Genomic DNA, 19,873 nt, shown 5'->3' on the forward strand with positions numbered 1-19,873 from the left:
TCCTTTCCCGTTGTCTCTGTGTGCATTACAATGCTGCATTTTGCATTCATTTTTGGTACTGCTTTCTATATTGAATTGAAATACTAGCTAAGATTTGCAATTTAGTTTTCAGAGTGCTTTGTCTCATTAAAAATGCTGAGTTACAATTAATTGAAATAGTGAAATCAGTACTGTTGCAATTTAGTAAATAATCCTTAGCTGTGCAAAGAGTAGGGTGTATAAAATATCACTTTGTTAAATGACTTTTTTTTTTCTCCTGTTTCTCTTAATTTTTCTTCATCTTGACAACATTTTTAATTATTGTGAATTCTCTACTCTTACGAAATCAGCCATGGATAATTAAAAAGGCAACAGAGGTCAAAGCTGTTCAGCTGCTCCATCTCCTCCACTCTATTTACTGCCCCAAGGAATTGAACATTAAATGGAAAAAATAGAACTGATCAGATTCTGATTTGTGTCTGTGCAGTTCCCTGATATGTTTATTTGGATCTTGACCCATTCTTTTCTCTTAATTTTTGAAATGTGGTGTTTATGTAGGTGTTAAATGGTTCACAGTCACATTGAGCTCCCATGTTTAGTATTTTTTCTCAAGATAAATGATGGCTGTGTTATGATCTTTAAGTACCTTTTTGACTTTCTGTTACACCTTCATTTCAGAGCATGTGACGGATAATTCATCATTGAGCTTTGGACTCATATAATTGTACAATTACACTTGCACATAACAGTGGAAGTTACAAGTTTTCTTTTGAAGTACATCTTTGGTTTTGGTTTTGTTGGTAGTTCTTTTTCCCTCCTTTCCTTCCAAGACCAAAGTAGTTTTGGAATTCTTTTAGGCTGACTGGCATAAAGTTGAAAATGAAAACAGGTGAGAATTCATTTCAACAGTCATTTTTTATTACTTCATTTTGACATCTTCAGGAGGCGTCTTGCAGTGAGAAACATGAATATAATGTTTTTTACCCTCCATAACACAGATTATGTCAAATGAAACTAGGAAAGTAGAGACAGTATTGTACAGTGCTTTACACTGAATATATTTATCCCTTCATTGACCTGATAGCATTGCTGTAATAAACATGACGGTGAATTAACTAGAATGGCAGAGAGCAATACTACATCCTCAGGAACTTTTATGTACAGATAAAGGATAGTTGGGGAGTAGCATTTTTAGTTTAGTTTTGTTTTTTTTTTTCCTGACATTACTAGGAAAAGCCAATATAAGAGCTGTCAGCCAGCCAGTTAAATGTTTATTCATGTGCTTTTTGGAACCTGGAACTGAAGAACACAATTCAAAATTAGATTTGCCCTTTAAAGAAAAGTGCTAGAATACTCTATAGGGTTTACATGGGAAGGTTTTGGCAGCAGAGGGGCTGCAAGGGTGTCCTCTGTGAGCAGAGCCCAGCCCTGCCCCATGTCAGATCAGAGCTGCTGGATGTGCCTCTGGGAGAGCACACTGAAGAAAAGAGAAAAACTGGAAGAGAGGAGTGATAAACATGAGAGTAGCCCTTCAGCCACCAAGCTCAGTGCAGAAGGAGAGCAGACTGTCCCCCTGAAGCCCATAGGCACCACATGGAACAGATCTGTTTTTAGTTTTAAAAAAGCAGGTGCTTTTAGTTTGTCTTTAGTTCTTACTGGTCTGCTCTGCTAGTAATCAGTGATAAATTAGTCTTCCTGAAGTCATGTCTTGCTTGCCTATGATGGTAACTGGTGAGAGATCTTCCCATCTTCCCATAAAGTATATTTAATTAGTTAAATCGGACTCCGGTGCTAGTAGTACTAGCTGAATATTTTAAATTTGACTGCCTCTTCACATATGGAATTTATTAATTATTTCATCATTTCCTGCTTTAGCCCTGAGTATTTTCTGTAGGTTGCCTGCTTTTGCTATTAATGTAGAATTCCTTTTTTTTATGTATCTCTTCCAAAATCTGATACAGATTTACTGGAAAAAAAATACAGGAGAAGATTTGCTGGTGGGCTGCAACTCTCTGTTCCCTTTTCCCATACAGTTGGTATGGAATGTATCTCAAGTCATGTTATTTTGCCCTTGTTCTTTTAATCAGACTGTTTTAGTAAGCAGAGAGGAATGATCAGGAGGATGTCGCTAGCTTTAGAACTTTATGAAAGGTTTATATCTTTCATGGTTTTAGAAACAATTGAAACAGAACAAACAATTGTGTCCTCAGAAGAAAGTAGTTCTGTCCTCCCACTCTATCTTGTTTAATAATTATTTCTCCTTTGTGTCAGTTTATCAGGAAACCATAATGTGGAGAGAATGATGAATAGTTAAAGCTCAGGAAATGACTGTGAATGCCAGTTTAAAGTATAATACGGACTAAAAAATGATGCCTGTTTCTGCAGACAGCCATTAATGAAGCCTTTATATAAAAACAATGGATATGTAAAAAATGGTATTTTCCTTGCTTGCATTCCGTAGAGTCTAGCAAATAAATGTATGCTGAGTGTCAGAGGTACTTTCCAGAGAGTGCATGCTACTGGCTGACTGTCTTTAATTGTTGTTGGCAGAGGAGTAAAAGCTGGCTGAGCTGGAATGAAACTAATCTAGGTGAAGGCTATTACAGAGCTGCTAAGCACCAGATGACAAGACACAAGGGAAGCTGTAGCTTCTTCTTTGAGACTGTGAAAAAGGGATGAAGGTAGTTAGTAATGCAGCATTAAAGGTGGTCCAAGGAGAGATAAGAACAGGAGCCTAACTGGACAGGAAAGCATTTTGTATTTGAGTGTTATCATAAGAGTTATTTTTGTAAAAAGAAAAAAAAAAAAAAAAAGACTGGTCGGTAGAATTAACTTAGCAAAGAGGGACTCCAAGTCTTATCATACAGAGATATGAAGATACTGTAGGAGAGAAGTTGAAAACAACAGTTAAAGAAAGTACTTTCATAGAACTGTCTACAAGAAAACATGGAGATTGACCAAAATAGGTATATAAAACAAGTAATATGGTTATACTGTAGCGTGGCCATAAGGAAAGAATGAAAGAAGAAACAACTACTGCTGAAATCCTGCCCCTGTACTTGGCACTGGTGAGACCTAACCTCAAGTACTGTGTTCAGTTTTGTGCAGAAAGGATATTGAGGTGCTGGAGCAGGTCCAAAGAAGGGCAACAGGGCTTGGAGAATGTGCTCTGTGAGGAGAAGCTGAGGGAACTGGGGCTTTTTAGTCTGGGGAAGAGGAGGCTGAGGGGAGACCTGATTGCTCTTCCAGTATCTGAAAGGTGCTCACAGCAAGAGGGGTGTTGGTCTCTTCTCATTGGTGACAGGTGACAGGATGAGGGGAAATGGCCTCAAGTTGCACCAAGGTAGGTTTAAGTTGGATATTGGGAAACACTTATTTACAGAAAGGGTTGCTAAGCACTGAAATAGGCTTCCCAGAGAGGTGGTTGAGTCACCATCCCTGGATGTGTTTAAAAACCACTTGGATGTGGCACACAGGGACATGATTTAGCAGAGGGTTGTTAGAGTTAGGGTAGTATGATTAGGTTGTGGTTGGACTCAATAATTTTTATTGTCTTTTCCAACTTGAGTGATTCTGTGTTTCTGTGACGAGATAGACTTTAGGAAAGTATTTTCTTAGAACTACATAGAAGATGAAACTTCAAAAAGGAATAAAAGCATGTCATCAGAGTAGAGGAATAAGTAATGGAGATAGCCCAAGGGCAGATGTCTAGTAAAAGAATAAGGATAATGTGATGAGAAGAGGAAAGGCATCAGAATGTTGCACTGACAGAAGAAATAACTATTGAGACAGAATCTGAACATTATGGTGCAAAGAATGCTAGAGCGTCTGATGAGTTAGTCTTTTTTCCACAAGAAGGAATCACAGAAAGTAAAATCTCTGCTTAGACATGAGACTGATTATTATGTTTGAATAGGCTGTAAAGCTTGTTGGATGGCTAGGAATTGCCAAGAAATTTATGGACAGTGGTGAGAGAATTGAATGTTTCTTCCTGTGTTCTCACAGTGAAAAGTATTGCTTGCTTACAGAAACATCAGGAATGGTAGGAATTGGCTGACAGTAACACTACTCAACATTGATTTCTGATGTTACAGAACACAGCACACAACTGACAAAATAAAATGGTGTGTAATTTGTAGTCCTTAACATCATTTTTTTTCCACATAAAGTTAAAAATCCTGGAGGTAAACAAGAGTTAACCTTGAGATTGAAGATGGTCTTGAAGGCAATACAACAATACTCATAAATTACTCTTCACACTGGAAAGAAAAACTATCCGGTTTTTGGGCTGGATCACGTGAGGACAAGTATGACAAGAAGTGGGCTACTTGCATAAAGATGGGAAATTCTGTATCAGCTTCACTGTAATCCTCTTGATTCCTCTTGAATGAACACAAATCTGTGCTATGGAGGTGATGATGTGGGTGTGTTCATTGACTGGGAGATATTTGAAGGAGGTGAGATTAATTGCTTATGTATGCCAGGTGGCCTCTATTAAATCAGTGACACAATTTCCCTGCATATAGCTCTTAAGGAATAGCTAGAGAAAATGAGGAAAATCTCTAGTGAAGTTATAGAAGTGAAAAGCTGCCTGATGGTTGAGAAACTGATAATAACAAAGCAACAGCCTACCTTTTAAAAGAGAAACTATGGGGCTGGGAGTTGATGAAGTTTCTTTAGGATCAGTCCTACAATGCTATTTTATTTACAGTTTTTGGTGATAACCATGGGAGGAAGAATAGGAGTATGTTAAAAAAAAGGCTAAAGACAGAGCTGCAGTACCTTGTCACTGTGGGTGAGGATTAGAATTTAATACTGAAAAGATGTCTTGGAAGGCTTCAATAGCAAAAATAGGGATGAAATTTAAGCATACAAAGAATAAGGTCATGTTCTGAGTTACAAGTAACATGCATTTCTGTGATACACTCAGGATTCATCAACTGAAAATAACAAGGCAAGAGAATGACCTCAGAGATTTAGTTAATTGTAAGATGATTATATATTACAAATCTGCATCTACCAATAGGGAAAAGTGATTCTTGGTTCTGTCAGAATGAAGATATTTCCAGCGGAGAGAGAAATGCTTTATTGCTCTGTATAAGGAGTGGCAGCCTGTAGTTAACTGTGTACAGATCTGTTAAAGAATTCTACCAAGGAAAATTGGAAAGATAAATAGGGAAATTGGCTATCTTTTGAGAAGTGTCTAAAAATAACTATTCTGTTTAAATTCAAAACAAAACAACGCTAGCATGAAAACAAATGGTTATAAAATATCTAGGAATTAAGACTGAAATTAAGTGTCACAAATGCTAGGTGGAAAAACAACATTCCATGCAGGAGTAATAGGGAAGGGGAAAAAAAAAAAAGCAAACACACAAAAGCAACTTAATTTTGCTTTATAACCAATCCTAAAGTTATGAATGAGATTAAATGTTATGCATTTACCTGTGTTATCAAAGTAATGCCTCAGGAGATCCATTCTAGCATTACATTCCCACATGATGTCTGTTCAGAAGGCTCTGTAGACATAATTATCCTGATTGTGTGCTTAAAATAATAAACTAACATAAGGAGGATATTAAAACCTACATTTGTTCAAACACCAGCAAATAAAGTTTTGTGGTGGATATCTGATAACTTAGGTTATGGCTAAATTTCAACAGTATGAAATCAGGCAGGAAAAAAGCTGTAACTTTTCTCAAATATTTGAAAAGAAAATGAATAACAGGTAAGAAAAAAAAAGAAATGATTTTTTTTATTCAAGAAAAGAAACTTGAAGGACACGAAAGGTCACATGCATTGTTGATGACAGTAAGCTGGGAATGATACTTAGATCTGTAATTAATTGTTTGCCTCAGCAGTATTTGTAAGAGAAACTGCAGTACATACTGATTCATAAAACCAAGTATTGTCCCAATGGGGGTATGAAAAGGCAGACATATGAGAAATATGCCAGTGCAAGCACTCGATTAAGCAGAAAAAATGATTAAAAGAAGAATGACAAAGAGAAAAGTGTGTTAAGGCAATCTTTTGGTGACATTTGCTTGAAGTTATTTAACAGTTCCTGTTGAGTTCTTCATTACTACTGACTTCCATGTTTTGTTAGGATCTATGTAAGAAATTTATGAAAATGAAAAAAATAAGTGCGTGCCCTGGTGGTTGCACAAGCCAAACCATTGGTGCCTGGGAGGTATGTATTAGAAACTCTACATATATTTACTTTTTATCTAAAAATATAAAAGAGAAAATTAAGCTTTACTAGTATTTAATATTCATTGAAGCTGGTGCTGTCATTCTGTCTGTATTTGTCTCAGGTCACATGCAGTAGTTGCATTTGTCTTTTCTTTTAGGCACTCCCGAAAAGTATGAGATGTTCAACAAACATTAGATCCTTCTTTTAACAATTAATCAGGTTATTTACAACAGCTCTAATAAGCCAGCAACATATCTCATCTTCGAATCTGTCGCCATCACTTCTCTCTTGAACCTAAGAAAAAAGACCAGGTCAGAAGATGAACAGACCTTCCCACATTTCCAAAATTCCAATAAGACAGAACTGTAAGAAGGATAGTAGTTGTGATTCCCAGACTTTAGGGGCCTGGTCAGCTGCTGTCTTCTGGGGGAGGAGGCTGGGGAGGGAAAGGTAGAGAGAAATATTCTGTCAAATCAGAGAATACCATGTAATTTATTTAGGCAGAACAAACCTACAGTGTTAAAAAAGAAAAAAATTGACAACCCCAAACCCAACAATCCTTCCATCTCTAAAATGTTATTTTGGATTTTTGTGTGTTTTCTTTTGGGAAATGTTGAAATGAAACGTCAATGTGGTGTATTTTGAAAGGTGTAACATAGAAGTGGTTGAAAGCGTGAACCTAAAAAAAAAGAAAAGGTCATCAAATGAATCTTCATGAATTCTTGAACTGATGAAAGAGCTGGAAGGGCAAAATGCAGTGCTGATACACTGATACAATTTATAGAAAAAAACAAGGACAACTTGTCATGATACACTTTCCTAATTATTGTACAGAAACTGAAAGGTAAACTGCTGCAGGAAAAACCTGGTGTATATATTGAAAGCAAGCAGTTTAGGTAAATTACAACACTGCAGGATTAGTGGAGGTAATAAATAGGCTGACCTGTGGGTCAGTTAAAGGCTCTTGTTTGCTCGTGCTTCTGAAGGCTTGACATGGAAAACTGGAGAAAAGCTATTGACTTCCCAAACAAAGAATGATTGGTCTATACTATGCAAAAATATAGGTAATTCAATTCAGTGTAGAACAGCATAAGGTAATGAGACTGATAGGCACAATGGGAGTTAAATGCCTGAACTGAGAAACAGTGGAAAGTTGCAGGCAATTTTTTTGGTTTTGTTTTTGTGAATGAGCTTGAATGAGATGTAGGTGCTGTTTCTGAGGATGAAAGGCTAAAAGGATGTTGGAAAATGTGTGAAAGCTGAAATATGAAACTGCAGATAAATGCATTTATAAATTTCTGAATAACAAGTATAGCTTCAACTATATAAAATCTGTCAAATCATAGTTATGTTCTTATCAAATGAATATTATTACAAACTATGAAACATTGCAAACTTAATAAATGCTAATTGTAGTATTTCCAAAATATTTAAAGATGATAATAATTAATTATTATTAATTAATAATAAATATTTGAAGATTACTGATGATAGCATTTGTTGGGAAGAAGAATGTTCACAAAAATTAGGAGAGCACTGAATTTTGGTACAGTGTATTTTGGGACGGGTGAAAAATGCCAGACAATCGTTAGGGAATGATTATGGACAAATGCTACTGGGCAAGATAATAGGAAGATGATAGATATCTGTGACCTCAGTACGTACTGCTGTGGATGAACACAGCTTAAAGAATCCATTAAAATACAGATGGGCTACTAAGAATTATGTCTCTAAAGTATTTGTTTCAGATTTATATACAATTTGGTCAGTTTTCTAACAAAAACAAATATACCTGGAATCTTGGAGTTGCTCATTTTATAGATGAATTCATAAATGATATCTCTGGTTATGCTTGCATTTGTAGAAGTTACAGGTGTATGTTTGTCTTTGCATGTCATCAGTGGAGCATGGGATTTATATTTCCGCAATGATTGGTTTAAGATTCTATGTTGCCACACAATTGATACTTTTTTTTCCCCTGGAAGTTTTGGTATGTTTCATTAAACTTAATTCACTGTGGTGGCACAGGAAAGTAATAGGATAGCCTGTTTGTCGGTTGAGTTCTCTAATCACTCTCTGGTGTTCTCAGAAACCAGTTCTTCTGTATGAAGATGACTGGCATGCTCAGCTCCCTAAATAGAGTCAGTCTTTCACACAATGACTTGTTTGTAGAGTATATAGATTTAATTACTAACCAGCAGGATAGTATCACCCTGACTGCTGATTAAGCTGCTATTCAGTCCCTTCCCTATACAGTTGGAATATGTCAATTGTTATCAATCAACACAATGAATGTCTCATAACAAAAATACAAATTAGCTGAGGTAAATTAATGTTTTTGTACTCTTTGTTCCTGATGTTAAATGAATGCATTTATCTTTGCAGAAATTATGGACTTTGCACAACTGTCATTTCTTAAGTGCTCTTTAATCCTTTGCTTTTTATTCTGGACTCATACTACTGATGTTTCTTCATTTTTACTGTGCAAACATAAAATATTGACTTTGTCATTTGCTCAACATCAGTAGAATGGTAATATCCATTGTCACACCTGAAGTAGTGCTATTTTCTTTTCACATGCCATTTGAAGCATCTTGTCTTAGTTTCAGCTGGGACATGACTTTTCTTCAGTGTCTTGTATGATGCAATGTTTTGGTTCTAGGAGAAGAGTAGGAGAAGTTTCATCCCCATTGCCATAGGCAGATGTGCCAACTGCTTGATCAAGTACGAGATCAGATTACCCAGAGCTCTATCCAGCCTGGCCTTAAGCACCTCCTGGGATGGAGCATCTGTGACCTCTGTGGGCAACCTTTTCTATCACCTCACCACTCCCTCAGCAAAAAACTTCCTCCAGACATCCAATCTAAATCTCCTCTCCTGTAGTTTAAAATGATTCCCCCTTGTCCTATCACTAGCTGTCCATGTAAAAAGTTGATTTCCCTCATGTTTGTAAACTCCCATTGGAAGGCTGCAATGAGGTCTCCCCACAGTCTTCTTTTTTTCCAGACTGAACAAGCTCAGCTCCCTCAGCATGTTTTCACAGGAGAAGTGCTTATTCCCTTGGATCATTTTTGTGGCCCTGCTCTAGACCTTCTCCAAAAGCTCCACAACTTTCCTGAGTTGGAGGCTCCAAACTTGGACACAATCCTCCAACTGGAGCCTTATGAAGGCAGAGTAGAGGGGAGCAAACACCTCCCTTGTGCTGGCTGGCCACTCCTCTTCTGATGGAACCCTGGATATCATTGGTCTTGTGGGCTGCAAGTGCACACTGCTGGCTCATGTTAAGTTTTTCACAAACCAGGACCCCTAAGTCTTTCTCAGTAGGGCTATATTCTGCACCATCTCACATAATGTGGAAGGAGAACTTTGAACAGAATAGGTGTTCATCTGGTTCTCTTCAACTTGCAGGGAGTCTAGCTCAGCATAGATGGCTAGGTGATGAGCTTAGGCATCACTTATGATATATTTTCTTATACATATGTATATATACATTTATAGTAGTAACTATTATTCTTTTTTCCTTTTCTGTATTATAGTAAATAGTTTTATCTAAACCCACAAGTTCTACTTTTTTTTTTTCCTACAAATTTTATTGATATATATGTTTGTGTGTGTATATGAAAATATACACATATCTAATTGTGTATGTATTATATCAGCATGGACTAGAGAATGAATCTAATAATATTTAGCACCCACGTCTTCCAAGATACATAACTGTAATAATGGATATAGCAGTGCTCGCAGCTGGGAAGAAAAGGCTACCTTTGCACTCAGTGAGAGTAAGGAGAAAATGGTCTTGTTAAACAGGGACTTCAGTTTTACCCATAAATTTAAGTTGCGCCTGTAAGCTACTGGCTCCTCACAATCAGTACAATCAGTTCCCAGTCTTCAGTGAGCCATCAAAACCACCTTGCTTTCTTTAGTGCGCCATCTAGTTAGTTCTATCATCTTCAGCAATACTTCAGGGTTGGGAACTCTGTAACTCCAAATTAAAATAGAAATTTCGCCTACATTTCTGTTTGGAGTGTGTAATGTATACTACCCTATGTAAAAATGTATGTATAGTGTATATATTAATACATACACAAAGAAGAAACTTAACAGGAAACATTAGTAGACAAGAATGTTTTGTTTTGTTTCAGCTTGGTTTGTGCTCTGTCCTTCACAGTAATGTGGTTGATCGTCAGAAGATGCTTTCTCTTCATATTCTTCCTACAGTCAAATTGTGCTTTACCACCTGTCCAGTGTTGTACACAAGTCACAAATCTTAATAACCCAGAATCTTTTTATTTCCTATATATTAGATTGATTGACCTTATGTAATTAAAAGCTTTATTAGTGGTTATTAAATTACTTTTAACTTTAACTGTGCTGTCTTGACTTAAAGACTTATTGATGGGGAATTCCAAAGGCTCACACTTGTGGAGGAGAATTTTCTTCCATTTATTCTAAAAATAAAAGGCAGTGATTTTGTATAGTGACTTTTTGTTCTAGTGTTATGAGACAAAGACTGATCATTTTCTCAATGTGCCTGTCATAGTTTTTAATTATTCCAATTAAATTAAGTTAAAAAGAAATTTTGTTGTTATCAGAATCATTCAGCACTTTAATAATTTCTTTTTTTTTTTTTTTTTTTTTTCTGTAAGCTCTGCAACTGATGGGGAGCATGCAAGTCCCACGTCCCTAAGCAGATGGGGAAATTTTTAGTCTTTAGCCATCAGTGCTCTTTGACAGTTCTCTTATAATTCTCTTTTCTTGCCAAATAATTAGAAGGCTGACAGTATCAAGTCAAATACCCATCCTTCCGCAATTCAGTCGCCCTTTTTGCTGACCTCATTCTGATCCTTTGTCTTAAAAATAGAACTGAATACCATTCTAAATGAAGAAAACTTTTCATTCTAATTTAATATCAGGAATAAATTTCAGTGGCGTCTTTTGTTATTCACATTACAGTAAAAATACCCAATAATAATGAGACAATATATTCTGAGATGTCTTCTTCATTTTTTCCCCCTACTTTCAAAGAAAATTGTTTACTTAAAGGAGTCAAAATTATGTTTCAGCTTATTTTTGCGATGTTAAAACTAGGCTACCCAATTCATATAATTATTCTGACTGATAATTTCTTTTTGCATACTAAGCAAGGAGAAGGAGCTTCTTCATGCTTTTTGTGCCCTCTAGATACCCTAGTGGTTCATCTTTGTCTGATGAAATGGATTCTGTTTTCTGAGAATCTCTCACTAAAATTTCTTGATAGGTGCTTTGACTCAAGAGGTGGGTCCATAAATAAGAATATAATACAGGATATGGCTTCCTTCTTGTTGTGCTTGGTTTGGGAGATGAGAATCATGGATACAGTTCTTTACTATCTCTTCTTTTGTATTGTACTTGTTTTTTGTTTTTGTCTTTTTAATGCAGTGCAGTTTTGGTTTTTTTTTCAGCAGCTAGAATATTGCCTGACATTACAGCAACTGCTTGTTAGAAGAGCAAGATTGTTTATAATCTGTGGGGACTGGAGAATTGACCACGAAATGTTTAAGATCACAGCTGTGTTGGAGCCCTAGTCCTGTGCTGGGAAATGTTGTGCATATGGCCCAAACTCATTGATAGAATTCAGTGTGATATTGACTCCTCTATGTAAAACTAAGTTAAGGAAAGCAGATCTCAGAGTAAGTCAGAAACGGAGGTCTTAAATTCCAAAAAACCCTGTCATGTATACTGGGAGCCTGAATATGAAGAACAGCCATGAAATCCAACATGCCAACTAATTAAGATGCAAGTAAATAACTGCATGCCTTTTTGAATTAATAGGATGATCCCAAATCCTCATGAATGTTATACAGTTATACATGAGAATGTTATACAGCTAGGAATCTACACAGTGGTAACTTGAGAAACATACATTATTTTTCATTTCATTGCTTCTGGTCCAGTAGATTTTAACTTTTCATCTCCTGACTCTGTATTTTAGTATGAAAAATCCTACTGAAAACACTTCTGTGGTGTTATCAGAAGTGTTCAGTACTGGATCTGAGTGGGCTTTTGTTTGCCTTTTACCAGCCTTGCAGCTGATGGGCAGAATTTAAGTCCCCATGGTGCGTAAACAGATGGGAAAATCTTAGTGTTTAGCTTTCAGTCATCAGTGCTAATTCTTTTATCTTTGAAATACATTATTGGAACAGACTATGCCTGTTACCCAATCTGTAACATTTGCCATGACAGTCATATATATATATGTTTTTGAGTCTACTGAAAATCCTTTATGTGAAGTGACCTTGTCTGCATTTTATTGGCTTTAAGGAAAAAAAAAATGTCCTTATTCTTAAATTAAATGATTATCAGAATGGTTGTGGAAATCTGAATGATGATTTTAAAGTAGTATTTTTATTAATTAACAGCAAATGTATTTTCAAATGCAGTTGAGTATTTCTGTAGACATCAGTGATATTATTTGTATGCCTCCACATGACACTTTTTATAAAGAACTGTCACAGTTTTGGCATGTTTCTTTATTCTTTCTTAACTCATCTTTTGCAGAGGTTATGTCTGGGATTTTTGGAACGCCGTAATGTACTTTCTGCACACTGGCGTACATCCATAAATCTTAATTTCTAGATTTAATAAATAAATGAAAAGTTGATTTTGATCTGGAGCTATGTTGCATAATCAGATTTTGGTACCCTTTTCTGCATTGTGGAACCCAGGAGTGTTGCAAGTTAGATAACTTGTCTTCATACAGCAGCTGAAATTCCTAAGTTACACAGGGGTGATTGAATTCCCAACTATATTTGTATGAAGTTTCATTTAGCTGGTCTAGCAAGTGACAATCTAAAGAAGAGGAAAGAAGAAATAGTAGTAATGGCATAGCACAACATATTATTAATATAAGTGCATGATTTTTAGAAATTATTTTAATGTTTTGGCATCAAATTGTCAACACTGAGTTCTCTTCTGCTTTTCCTTAGTATGTCTTGGCTCCTTAGGCTGTGTTGTCAAAGACACAAAGGAATTGAGTGTTATGTTTTTATGATTTGGGATTATGTATGCCAAAACTGAATCCAAACCTTTATTTGTACAGTTAACCTCATCCAGATGGCAGACAGTTCCTGCCTCTTTTGAAAGAGTAATTTTGGTAATGTGACAAGCATGAAGCATAGGCAGTAGCAACTCATACAGAGTTTAGAGCCCTGAAATAGAGTCACTCCACTGCCTGTCATCTATGGGTAACCATTGATTCAAGGTTATAAAAGATCTGGGCCCTTTATACTGGACCAATATATCAGTTTATTCAGCTTTCCTCTTTGCAAATACATTTAAGAGTAAACGAGAGGTTTTCCCACTTGTGTCAAGGGAGAATTTGTCTGTCTTCATGAATATGCCATATTCATGAATATGTGCTGAACTACTATAGAGGTCAGCTGTAAAGGAGGGTTTATTCCCTTTATTTTTTTCTCTGGCCACACAAGCACATGTAAGGCGTATGGAGAACATTTGTTAATGTATCAGATTACAAGTGTGATAGATGATATTAGATGTTTCCTGTTGTTATTTTGATTAGTGATGCACTGGTTTTAAGTCTGAATTGCTGTACAGAGTTTGAGTTCTTGTTCAGATTGTTTTGAGAAGTGATTCTCAGGAAAGCAGAAGATATTTTCAGTTTGGAAATTCCTACAGACTACTTGCATTTCTTTGATACCTTTAAAAGTCCAGGTTTCAATCAATCAGAATTCATAAGGAAAACCTATAATTTTGGAAATCATACACCCAGGTCTGGTATCAATTACAGTCAGAGTGTGATGGTGTTTAGATGTGGAACTTTACAGCCTGTAACTTAATGGCCTGATAGAAGCTGTAGTTTATTGTTTGTAGAACAGAATACTTCAAAGATGCAGTCATCCATCTTAGCTTACCAATATTCCCATTTAATCAAGCATCATGGATGTCCCTTCAGGCTGCAGTGATGGAAACTTGTCTAAAGGGATGAAGAATACAGGCTTATGAAGTAGTGCTGTTGGACAGCAGAAATTTTAATTTCTTTGTTTTTCACTAACATTTGTAAAAGAAAAGAGCCTGCTCAGATTACCTGCATAGCCAATACCAATGTATTGGGTATGATCCCCACTCATTTCTTTGGGGGGTTCAACTTGATGATCTCTGGGGGTCCCTTCAAACCCCTACGATTCTGTGATTTCCTAAAGGGACTATGTCTTTTTGTTGTTTCTGTTTTCTATTTCCCCAGGCTGACTTAGGGAGCATTAAAGCTAAATAAGAAGCTAGCACAGCCCCGAGGGAATTGTACTATGTGACATGGACTACACTGGAATTTAAAGATCTTTATAGATTGCTTATAAAGATTTGTGTTCTCCTGTTCTCTGTTAAGTCCAGAGGGAGGAGTGAAAAAGTAAGATATTAGAAATGTTAAGCTGCATGGTAGACTCCTAGTCTTGAATCTGCTGAGAGGCAGATAGCTGGCTTTTCATCTGCTGTTTTTCACCTTCTGTTCTGGCAGAGAAGCCTTGTTTTACTCTGGAATTGATATAAACTGGTTAACTCTATCCCTGTTATCTTCAGTGTCATGAGGAAGAGTCTTAAAGATTAATATGGAGAGAGTTAAAATGAAAGTGTTAAGATGACAATCAACATTCTGAGACAATATCTAGATTCAGTGAAATAGATTCTTTACTATTTTGTAGGTAACAAAAGCATTAGCAACATGTACTATGCTTGTGCCCATCCATTTTCTTCTTACTAAGTAAGCAAACCTGGATTAAGATTGCAACAGGAGATTGGTAGGGGAACTGTCAACAGAGAATTTCTAATTGTAATCACTGAAACCATCGCTGAAACCTCTTTTTTTTTTTTTTTTTTCTTTTCTTTTCCCCCTTGGTTCTACTCGTAACTAAATTGTTATTTCTGTGAAATAATTTCCCGCCTACAGGAAGTCTGCTCTTTAAATGTGTGCAGAAACATACTTTTGAACTGAGAGCAGCTGCATAGTCTCATTTTATCTTTTATTTCATTGTCTGTGGTTTGCTAATGTGAAGTCTTTTATTTATTTATTTTTTTTTGATCCTCATCTTGAGAGCTGCTCCTGCTCTGCTTAGTATCTTGATTTTGTGGAAAGTTACATCCATGGCTACTGAACTGTAACACAGTGTTTCTGACTCTATCTCATTCATACTTGCTTTTTCTTTCTTTCTGTTTTATATCCACACATATTCCTCAGGTTGTACTGTATTTATGATTGCTTTCATTCAACCCCATGAAGCCAATGTTGGCAATCCTAGGAAAAACAGGCAGTGGCTGGGTAGTGATTGCAAATATTGCTAATATTATAGAATAGAATACTTCAGTTGGAAGAGACCTTAAAAAAATTAAGTCCAACTGCCTGACCTCATCAGAGCTAACCAGAAGTTACAGCATGTTATTGAGGGCATTGTCCAAACGCCTCTTGAATGCTGATCAGCACAGGCATCAGTCAGCACCCACCCCTCCCCCCCCCCAAGAAATTAAAATAGGGTTAAAAAGTGTGCGAGCAACATTAGTGCAGTAAAAAACTGAAGTCTTTTGAATTATCATTTCTGAAACCAGAAGGGAAATCTTATCTCCTTATACCAGCCAGAGGTATTTTCTCTCTGGCAGTAGGCTCTGATTTGTGATTATTGAGGGGTACTATACAAACCCGGCACCGCCTACTCAGCTATTATTGATTGCAAGCATTCACCCTCACTTTTAAATTTCTGCATATGGATGTTGTTCCATAGGGCAGTATATTCATTTCACATTCATTTTTCATTCTGTGTATTGAATTATGTTTTGTTGGGAATATTTTTTAATAACATATTCCATCTAAAGTCTCGCTAAAATGAAGCAATTTATTATTGCAGACAAATAGTTTTGTCTATAATCCATGGGAGATATTGAATAAAGTTTTTCAAGATATTCATCTTCTTTTTGAGAAATGGTTGAAGGATGAGGATGTGTTGAGAATAGGTAAGCCAGAAACTTTTCATATATGCTGGGCAAATATGTAGTCAGAGTGAACATGTGGATATGCTTTGTACTGTGTATGCTTTTAAGTACTGGTGCTTACAATTTGTATCATACTGACACTTTGCATCCAGTTCTAAAGCTTCCAACACAAGAAGGACATGGAATTGTTGGAGCTGGTCCAGAGGAGCGCCACAAAGATGATCAGAAGCCTGGAGCACTGCCCTTATGAGGACAGGCTGAGGGAGCCTGGGCTCTTCAGCTTGGAAAAGACTGAGGAGAACTCATAAAGGCCTTTCAGTACCTGAAGGAGACTACAGGAAAGATGGGGAGGGACTTTTTATAAGGGTAGGTAGAGACAGGATGAGGGGAAATGGCTTTAAACTGGAAGAGGGTATATTTAGACTGGATATTAGGAAGGAGTTCTTTACTGTGAGGGTGGTGAGACACTGGAGCAGGTTGCACAGTGAGGTTGTGGATGGGAAGGCCAAGGCTGGGCTGGGTGGGGCTTTCGATAAACTTGTCATGTGGGAGGTGTCCTTGCCTATAGCAGGGGGTTGGAACTAGATGATTAGGTGATCTTAAAGGTTCCTTCCAATCCAAACCATTGTATGATTCTGTGACACTTAATGTAGTTTGTTTATTTATATGAATATGCCTGAACTTGGAAAAATAAATACAGTGAATTGTTCCACCTTTGATGCCAGCATAATGTATTGAAAGAATTTTAACTGCAGTTAAAATTCCTCTTCAGGGAAAGTGTTGGTATTACAACAAAGACAGAATAATTCTGGTCAGTCTGTCATACCACCTGTGTAAATTCCTGCTGTACTGCTGGAGCAGATGAGCTCCTTACTTGCCATGAGATGCTTTGCGATGATCCTGAATGTCCCTCCTTCCATGAACTCAGGTCATCATGCTTCCAGGTTTCTCTGCATATTCTTGTTCCCTTGTTGAAGAACGAAAATAAATTAAATCCATTCAGGGTTCCCCACATTTCCTTGATTGGTACAGAGAGTATATCACAGTTTATTTACAGCAACTGAATATCAATTATGGGCACAAAAGTGTTTGATGAGTTGGTGAGACATTCTGGGAAATCCTATGCTCCTTCGCATATGCTACAGTGACTGTATTACAAAATATAAGTTAAACTGATGTAATTGTAAAAAATTATACATATTTGTATACTTCCTGTGTACCTGGATTAGTGAAGTTGTTTTTCATTTACTTGGTACTGAGTTTTCAATTGTAAGCATGCCAAAATCTGGTTCAGAATGTAAAAAGTTCAACAATGAGAATACTTCAATTAAAAACTCCTCACAAGCAAGTTACTTTCAAGTAGTTACAATGAAGGGGTCTGTCTTCTAGGGCTCAACATTAAAGAGTTGAAAATGAGAGAAAAATAAAACTGTATAAAAAAGAAACAATTTCTTATCTCAGCTTGTTTAGCTATATAGACAGAAAAAGTGATTAGCTACCCTGGGAATTTTTCTTCTTTTCTTTTTTTTAGATAGTTTTCTCAAAGGTGAATTGCTTTTATTCAGATTGTCTTTGAAAGCATAGCTAAGCACAAAAATGGGATTAAGAACTATTTTTGGGAATGCTCCAAAGAAATGGAGCTTAACAGATATTTCCAGTACCTTATACTGTGTGTACCGAAATGTGTGCGAGTGTGGGGTTTGGTGATGTTACCAAACTGTATTACACTATACACTATATAACACTTGGTACACTATATCAAACATGTTTATTACTTAAAAATCCCTGAAGATTTTAGTTTTAGAGGGAAATATTACTTTTAAAATTCTAACCTCATCCTGAATTGCTTTTTCGCTTGAGTTCTAAGAACCATTCCTACCTCCTCTGTCCTGGTTTTCTCCATTAAGCATTAAGCATTGCCATGGTTTTCTCTATTAAGCATTTTTCTTTGGCATGGTACTTAGAATGTAAGCTCCTGAAAGAAGCAGTCATACCTTCTATTAATAATTCTTTATTACAGTTGACCTCTGCCACCGGGGTTTAAAGAAAGGCTGCCCTTTGTACCTCTCATTTTTATTAGCTAAACTTGTATCATAATAGCTGTTAAGAAAAGTAATTAGAATCACCAAAGGTCACTCTTTTCATAATTCCTTTCAATTAAAAGTATTAGAGAGAACAATACAAATGAATTAAAATTATGACCTCTTAAAGTATATGTGTGACATTTTACTGTAGTGTAAACTTAGAAATTGGAAGTATTTTAAGGGATATGAAGAGCTCATTTTTAAAATAAATTACCCTTCATAATGCAAATTCTAACACTAGCAGTATTTAATATAGAAAATGCACATTTTCTTATCATTCTAGTGTTTTTTCTTAAATCTTTTCATGTATTTATTTCCGTCTCCTCCTCTTTTCCTCCTAGTGGTTCCCTTTAGTTATCTGTATTGGATTTTGAATGAATTTTGTGGAAATCCTTTAAGGATTATAATTAAAATAATCATGCTTCCTTTCAATTTCTTCAATTGTTTACAAATGGCTGGTTTTTTTTAGTAAGGGATGGTTCTCTTTGAGGCTGGATTGGTGGATGAGGCCCAAAGAGACTGGGCTGGCTGACAAGATTATCCTTACCAGCACTCCACCTGTCTCAACTGTGGAGATGTCTGTGCTGCTTGTCAGTCATCTTTTGAACCTCTCCTGTTTACTATGTAGTGTTCCAAGGCAGACTGTAGTTGGCAACAGCTTACTTTACTTTACTTTAAAATGCTGTGCTGCAAACTATGGTTGTTCCAAGAGTCACTGGCTCTTACCAGTTGGTAAAGGCCAGCTGGACAGCTAGAGTGGTGACAGTATCAGCTGTCCCAGGCAAAGCCAGCCCTTTTTAACCTTTTTATTCATATTCAGTCTTACAGTCAGCCTGCTAGGAACTCTGGCTTTGAAATGTTTTTGAATGGGCAAGTTAGCTGGTCCTGATATATAGGAATTGTCTTTGGAGATTTCATTGCATATGCATAAAGTATTTTTCATTCTTGCATGCAGGCTGGAGCAAATGTGCTGCTGCAAGATGTTAATGGAAACACAGCATTTGACTATGCCATAGAAGGGACTGAATCCAGCAGCACCCTTCTCATGTACTTGGAAGAAAATGGTAAGTTCGATTCTGGTCTTTTTTTATTGAACTTGACATTGAGTTAAAGCGTAGGGATATTCATTTGACATACTTAATTACTGAAGCCATGGGAGCTGTATTAGTTTGGAAATGAGGGGAAGGAAGATGATTTGGAGTCAAAAAGGTTTTCAGTATGTTCAGATTGGAACAAGTAACATAGATTAGTGATAGTGGTCATTGTCAGATCTCTCTTATCCACCCATTTATTTGGAGGTGCTAGAATGTGAATTCAAAGCAGAAAAATGGTTGTAATACAGAAGCCTTTAAAACAACTAGTTGGATGGTTTGAGGAGCAGATATTGCATTCTGTTTCATTTCAGAAGTGAGTTATGTGTACCCTTTCTGCAAATCTTCTGAATAGAAATATATGTGAATGTTTTTACTCATTTCAGAATATTAGTTTTAGTTTGGTTATGTATTGAGAAAATATCATAGCTAGATTTTTATTACATAGCATGATTGGTATGTTAAAGATGACAGCATCTGCATTGGAAAAATGTTTTTTACCCTTTTAAGTATGGGTTCTGAATTGAAATTTCTAGTATAGTTTTTGACTG

General features: G+C 36.4%; 1 protein-coding gene across 7 annotated transcripts in view; it reads left to right on the forward strand.

Annotated features, from left to right (window-relative positions):
• MYO16 (myosin XVI) overlaps positions 1-19,873 on the forward strand; it is a 329,444-nt gene that overhangs the window by 116,945 nt on the left and 192,626 nt on the right. For all 7 annotated transcript variants that reach the window (XM_085552537.1, XM_085552506.1, XM_085552526.1 and 4 more), the window contains one exon: positions 19,187-19,295. In XM_085552537.1, the coding sequence (XP_085408663.1) occupies positions 19,187-19,295 (109 nt within the window). The remainder of the gene's footprint in view (positions 1-19,186; positions 19,296-19,873) is intronic.

Source organism: Coturnix japonica, chromosome 1, assembly GCF_054131305.1.
Source record: "Coturnix japonica strain WE chromosome 1, WE-NBRP24, whole genome shotgun sequence".
Taxonomy (NCBI): Eukaryota; Metazoa; Chordata; class Aves; order Galliformes; family Phasianidae; genus Coturnix; species Coturnix japonica.